Source organism: Aegilops tauschii, chromosome 6, assembly GCF_002575655.3.
Source record: "Aegilops tauschii subsp. strangulata cultivar AL8/78 chromosome 6, Aet v6.0, whole genome shotgun sequence".
NCBI lineage: Eukaryota > Viridiplantae > Streptophyta > Magnoliopsida > Poales > Poaceae > Aegilops > Aegilops tauschii.
The window spans coordinates 459121738-459128674 of NC_053040.3; the positions used below are offsets into that span (position 1 = coordinate 459121738).

At 44.1% G+C, this 6937-nt stretch overlaps 1 protein-coding gene across 1 annotated transcript; it reads right to left on the minus strand.

The window, feature by feature from the left end:
- Positions 1-2280: 2280 nt before the first annotated feature.
- On the minus strand, positions 2281-6529 carry LOC109766287 (uncharacterized). The gene is made up of 10 exons (XM_020325050.4): positions 6000-6529; positions 5848-5915; positions 5304-5374; positions 4926-5177; positions 4145-4308; positions 3998-4053; positions 3590-3642; positions 3387-3504; positions 2992-3089; positions 2281-2702 (listed from the first exon to the last, which is right to left on the minus strand). Exons 1-10 carry the CDS (start codon positions 6419-6421, stop codon positions 2634-2636), a joined length of 1371 nt encoding a protein of 456 aa, XP_020180639.1. The 5' UTR covers positions 6422-6529; the 3' UTR covers positions 2281-2633.
- Between the last annotated feature and the right edge of the window lie 408 nt (positions 6530-6937).

Sequence of the window (6937 nt, forward strand, 5' to 3'; positions counted from 1 at the left end):
GGTGAGTCGAGATGTCCGATGTAGTGAAGTTCAGATTTTACTACGGTCCTGGTACTGTCCAAACAACTGAGATGGGAGCAGATCTGAGTGAATTTACTCACATAGAGGTGCCAATGAGGGCACCACAAACATGGTCTGTCAGTCAGTTGAAAGAATGGATTGCGGCAAGTTTAGGTCTTGATACTGAAACACACACCGTCGGTGTTCATGCATTGTGGACACGGTCAAGTTCAATAATTTACTTTTATTTGAGGCCAATAGAGGGAGACTCCGATTGGGTGCGGTGGTTACAAAGTTGTGAACGAAGGGGATGCAATCCTGTTGCTTTAGTGCTTCCCGTCGTGAAGGAGGTCACTGCACATGAAGGCGAGGGTGGCTACGAAGGACAGAGCAGTCAGGTAGAAGGAGGAAATGCTTATGGTTACGAACAAGGACAGAGCAGTCAGGTAGAAGGAGGAAATGCTTATGGTTATGAACCAGGGCAGAGTAGTCAGGTAGAAGGAGGAAATGCCGATGGTGATTACAATGGCGAGGTGGACGCTGACGAGGTAGATGGGCACATGCAGAACCAGATGGAAGAAGAAGACACCGATGTTGAAAGGGGTCATGCCGATGATTCTGACGAGTCAGATGAAGAAGAAAATGCAGAGGAGGTCCCGAATCCTGCATCGTGGAATCATGACTTCTCATCTGCAATGACCGTGATGATGGACATGATTCAGCCTGGCAATATCACCAGAACAATATTGCGACGGGTGCTATGTATCCGAACAAGCAAGCCCTGAAGGATGCAATAATTAATTGGGCAATGTCCACGCAAAGGGTTTTCACAGCTCAGGTGTCCAGTCAGAAATTCCTGACAATGGTATGCAAGAACGCAGATTGTCCCGCCAGGGTGCACGGCTTTCTCCCTAAGTATGGCACAAGTTGGGTGATAAGTGACTTAGTTAATCACACTTGTCTTATTCCCTGCATCCCTCAAGATCATGCCAACCTTTCATCCACGCTTATTGCTCGATTGTTTTACGATGAGATAGTGCAGGGCAAAGCTATGGAAGTGAAGGCAGTCCAGACAAAAGTCTTCGCGAGGTTCAAGTACAGAATTTCTTATGGCAAGGCTTGGAGGGCTAAGCATGCGGCGCTTGAGAGGAGATTTGGTTCTTATTTTGATGCATATGACTCTGTTGTCCACCTCCTCCACACCCTGCAGCAGCGGAATCCAGACACCTATATCGATATCCAAGACATATTCATGCCAGAGTTCCCAACTATGAGGGTGTTGCATCGTCTCTTCTTCTCTTTCGGTGTATGCATCGAAGCTTTCAAGCATTGCCGACCGGTGATATGTGTTGACGGTACTTTTCTCACAGGCAAGTACAAGGGTCAGATCCTGATAGCCATAGGTCAAGACGGCCAAAATCAAGTCGTCCCACTGGCATTTGCTTTTGTGGAGAGTGAGAATATTGAAAGTTGGACATGGTTCTTCAGGCAGTTGAAAATATCAGTTGTGAAGGAGAAGCCCAATGTGTGCATCCTTCATGACAGGCATGTCGGTATACTCAATGCGATAAGGACACTGACAAACCCAGACCCTGAGGAACAAGTTCCATGGCAGGACTTGCAGAGCCGTTGATGCATGCGCCATCTGGGGGCTAATTTCTTCTCGCAGTTTAGAAATAAGAACCTGATGAATCTGTTCAAAAAACTCTGCAAGCAGAACCAGTTATGGAAGTACAATTTGATACGCGACAGACTTAATGTGTGCACGCAGAGACACGTGAGGGACAGGAAAGCTGTAAGAGATGCAGCGATGAGGGCACATGTTGTGACCCAAGTCTACAGTATTCAGGAGGTCACATGTTGTGATCACTGACTGTATGTATGCTCCGACAAACCATCTTGTATGATGGCCTGCCAGGAAATCAATAGATAATCTAACTAGAATGGAGTTACGCCGTCATATACAAGACGGATTACTTTTCCAGCTGAATCCACTGGAAATAATCCGCAAGACGGGCCAGTATAGACTAGAAAATTGTCTATCATATGGTTGATGACATCTACTCCCTCCAAGTTTATTGGGGTTCTAACCTGCATAGGGGTTGCAGGGTTCAGTCCTCGGTCAAATGTTTAGACTTCTTGCAATGTAGTAACACTACTTGTAAAGGTAGAATTCAGAAATCATGCAGCGCTATTTATCTAGCAGACAAGACTCTGTTGGGTCTTCAGTAGTTTGACAATCTCTGCAATTGCATAACTCCTTGTACGGTCATCACCCAGTAACAGAAGATATCATAACATTTAGTAGCACCAAGCATTGTTCCAATATACAGATTCCAATGTACAACACAGATCTCCAGGAGATATAAGCTTCTAATCAACTCTACAAAATTTACACCATTGGGCTAATATTTACAGTATTATGACCCAACCCAAGTCTACAATACTAGTAACAATGAATTCAGGCGGTCACATGCTGTGATCACCTGAACTTATGTATGCTCCCGCATGTATGTTGGCCTGCCAGGAGATCAATTGATAACCTAACTTGAATGGAGTTATGCCGCCATATAGAAGATAAATTAGTTTTCCAGTAGAATCAATTGGAAAGAATAGGTGAGACTGGCCACAGCCTAGACTAGAAAATTGTCTATCATATGGTAGATGACATCTTCTCCCTCCAGGTTCATTGGGGTCCTGACCTGCATGTGGGGGTTGCAGGGTTCATTCAGTCCACGGTTGAACATTTTAAGGTTGTTACAATTTAGTGACACTGTTTGTAAAGGTAGAGTTCAGAAATCATGCACCACTACATATATGATATCTAACAGCAAAAGGAGCCCCGCACATTGCACAGGTACCGATTAGTTCAAAAGACAACAATTCCGTTGCAACGCAAATGCAATGTTAATTAAACCATCAACCCGAGCGCAACTGTCATGAGGGTAATAAACTGTAAATAGCTACAGTTGTTGAAGGCTTGAATCCTACCTGGATATTGTAATGCGCATTGTATTTTAGCCGGCTCTCATGAAAGCATACATCGACCCGTTCCCAGGTCACCTGTGTAAGGCCACGGATCATCTCCTCTGCAATAATGATGTCGAATGTCAAAGTGGAAAACCAGTAGCACAAAATCTCTAGTTTAAAAGGACAGTATATACAGCATGCCATACTCTGAGTCTCTGATCAGTATTTTCGAATTTCTAACGTTCTGAACCTACTGATGACAGGTGAGTTTTAGAACCTCTAAAAATCAACAACTTCTTGGTTTGGAGCTTTATCTAAAGCCTTCACTCAAATTTTGCAGGAACTCTATCCCAGCTTTATTAAAAGAACACAGCCAAGCTTAAAACACCACAGCACATAAATTGCAATGATGTTACCTTCAAGGCTATCCGTGAGTGAAGTGTCTACAGAATCCTCTTGCTGAGAGCCCTCTGAGTTAGCAGTATCAACATGGATAACATGCGGGTACTTTTCATTATTTGCTTCTAACTCGAGCTACAACAACAGTCAGGGCAGATGGTTAAAATTTTAGGGACAGAGAAAGATTTCTTGAAATTAAGGAGGTGAAGTTCTCGCTTACTTTCGGTAACTCATGTTGACGCCGAATCGATGATGTGCTCCAACCAACTATATCTTTTTTGGAGTTAAGGGCACTGGCATCAGGAGTTTTGATTCTCAAACAACAAATAAAAAAATGGTCACTCCCTCCATTTCTATATGCAAGGCCACTTCATTTTTTGTGTCAAACTTTGACTTATAATTTTGGTCAACAAAAATATGGGTTATATGTCATAAAAAATATCATCAGAAAGTGTTTTGAAATGTGCATCCAATGACATACTTTTTGTGGCATATAACTCACTTTTTGTTGATAAAATTATTGGTCAAATTTAGACATAAAAATATGAAGTAGTTTTGTATACAGAAATGGAGGAAGTACAATACATAAATTATATAAAAGGTTTAGTTTGTAACATCTATTGGATACGGTCATATGTTATATTTGCATACGCAACACGGCGCTTAAAAGAGCGCAAAGCTGACCTGCATAATAACAAGGTCATAAGATAGTGACATTGCAGCAAAACAGGCGCGAAGGTGTCAATATCATTTTCTGCGAATCATGAGTTGGTACATGAATTTCCCATCATCGCAGTCTTCAACCATCCGCACAAGAAGTGGAGGCTTCCCATCGTCCCTGTCCGAGAGGAACAAGTGTTTACCCGTTCTCCCAACTATAAGATGCGCAGTTTCTGCAGCGGTTTGTTCCAAAAGCGGAACACCAAAAAGGAAGGGCAGCTATGGAGAACAAAAAAGTCAGATATGAATACCATTTTCTGTCCTTATTAAGATTTTTTTTCCCAATTGAGTTCAGGGACAAACACAAATACACAATAGAACATTAAACTCGGAGTGGCAGAAACTTTCTGGAAGGAGGAAACCATAAGAGATATGTAGCATCAGTCTATGGCAGGGAAATGAACTCTTTTACTATAAACAATAAGAAGTGGGTATTGTAGGAATTATAAGTGAGCAATGATGCCTTTATTTAGAAAATTGGGCTACTTCGTTTAAGGAAAATAATACTTCTAGCTCCCTACCAAGTGGATCCACACTCACTAGTTCAAGGCTCCAGTTTAATTGGAGCAAGAATGAGATTCAACATGCACTTGTGTTCATGTGCTATTTGTCCATTTTAAATAGCAAGGCAATATGACAAATGCAAGAGTCTTGGACTTGGAAGAATAATATCAGAAGAGCCCATAGAAATGCCAGAAGCAAAAACTAATCACTGCCTAAGTGTTAGAAAGAAGGTATGGTGATTGATAAGTTTACTAGCAAACATATATTTGGCCTCCCACTGATAGAATGGTATTCGTACCAACTATTATGCACAAGATAGCCCTGAATCTTACTTGTTTATTCCACCTTGAGCCCAGGTGTGGTGTAGCTGACGCAATGAAGTTCATTGGTTCTAAGCCAGCTATTTTACCACCTCCGCTTATATTTTCTTCGTCAGAATGCTTCTCCATATTAAGGCATGGCTCTTCACTTGTTGATTCTTCATAGAGTCTTCCAATTGCATATCTTGAAATCAATCCACCAAGTGAATGAGCAACAATAGAGATTTTCCGCAAATTTCCTTTTCTCTGGACAACTTGGTGTACCTGGATAATAAATATCAGTTTGATATATTATTTTCCACGATTGTGCAGCTCCTTGTAATTACAGCATGCATATTTTAGCAGTGACTAGAACTACTAGAACACTGCCTAAGTCAATAATGATGATACCTCTTCAGCCAGTCTTTCGCCCATTATATCAACTCCATCGTATGTTAACTTTGAATGATTGCACTCACTACCTGCTCAGATAAATTTTATAAGACATGTGTATCAAGTTCTACCAGAAAGTAGCGTGCATCACGACGTAGACATGTCAACGGTCAATTAATCATATAGCCGACACGGGAAAGGGCAAATTATATTATTATTACTATAAAGGTATTAGTCGGAAAGAGATAATTGCAATTATATTTGCAACTTCTTTCCATATTTTCAAAACAACAATCAAACATTCAGCGGAAGGCAAGTCCTGGAACCTCTGAACTCTGAAGTGTCGGTGCATTTGCTGCTGGTCATGCCTTTACAGGTGAACTGAATAGGAAAATTTAGCTATGGTTTTACAGTAACCCCTACCTTTCTAGTTCCAAACTAAAAAGGTCCAATTCATTCCAAAATTTCGGCAAATCAACAGAATTCATGGATGCCAATTGTGGTAATGCTTATATGCATAGCAAGCAAATTAAAAGAGCAGCACCACCCAGTAGAGACTCACGATGCACATAGACTTTCCCCGGGAGCCTCTTCACGAACTGCTCTGCTGCAAACTTCCAATCCGCCGAACTGATCAAAGCCACGACTCAGTTAATATACCAAACTAGTGGCCATCGCGAATAAAATAGAAGCGAGAGGGTGTCTTCCACCCACCTCCCATAGAGGCCGTTAACCATGACGACGAGGTGATCGGCGTCCGCGCCGCCGGCCTCCACCTCCACGCGGTTCCCAGCGTCTCGCCCCTCCTCTTCGGCCTCAATCTCCACCTCCGTGCTCTGGGGCGACGGCCGCGACAGCGCGCGGCGCAGCCGGCTCCCCAAATCGAGCCTCTCGCCTGCCGGCCTCTGCTTGCGGCCGGGCGGCAACCCTAGATCGAGCCGGAGCGCCGGCCACCGAGAGTCGCCGCGGCTGCGGCCGCCGCCCGCGGGCGAGCTCGTGGACTGGCCCATGGAGGAGGCGAGTCGGCGGTGGCGGCGGCGAAGGCGGCAGCGAAGGGGTGGGGAAGGGGGGGTGGGGACGGGGGATGCCGCGAGGGAGCACGTGGCGTACGCGCAGAGCCTGGAGGAGGCGGGCATTCTCGGGTTGCTTGAGTTGAGAGGAGTGTGTGGGGCCCGCGCCGGCGGTTCTCGAATCGCGGGGATGACTGTGGCGGACGGAGACGCCTCCCATCGAACGGCTGAGAAGCGCCCAAGGACGCTTGAGTGGTCGACTTCGTTTTTTAGCACCACTCGTCTTGCTGACATGGCTCACTGGTCACCACGAACAGCCGCGACAAAGAACCACGACCATTGGGGCTCAGATTCGAGGAACCAAGTGAGCATCAAGACCTAGTCGACACACAAGGGCATATGGAATTGCACCCTAAAAAATGTTTACTAATTGCTCACAATATTTCGTTTTTTAAGGCCTAGATAACCAATCCATTGAATAGTTTTTTTTTTTTGCGTAAATTATCAAATCTATTATGAAGATTCACCGAAAATACAAAACACCTCAGACATAATAAAAATTACATCGAGATCCATGGACCACCGAACAATCATTACCCCTCTGGCTTTTAAGTAGCCACCTCCACCTTCTCATTAAAAGAT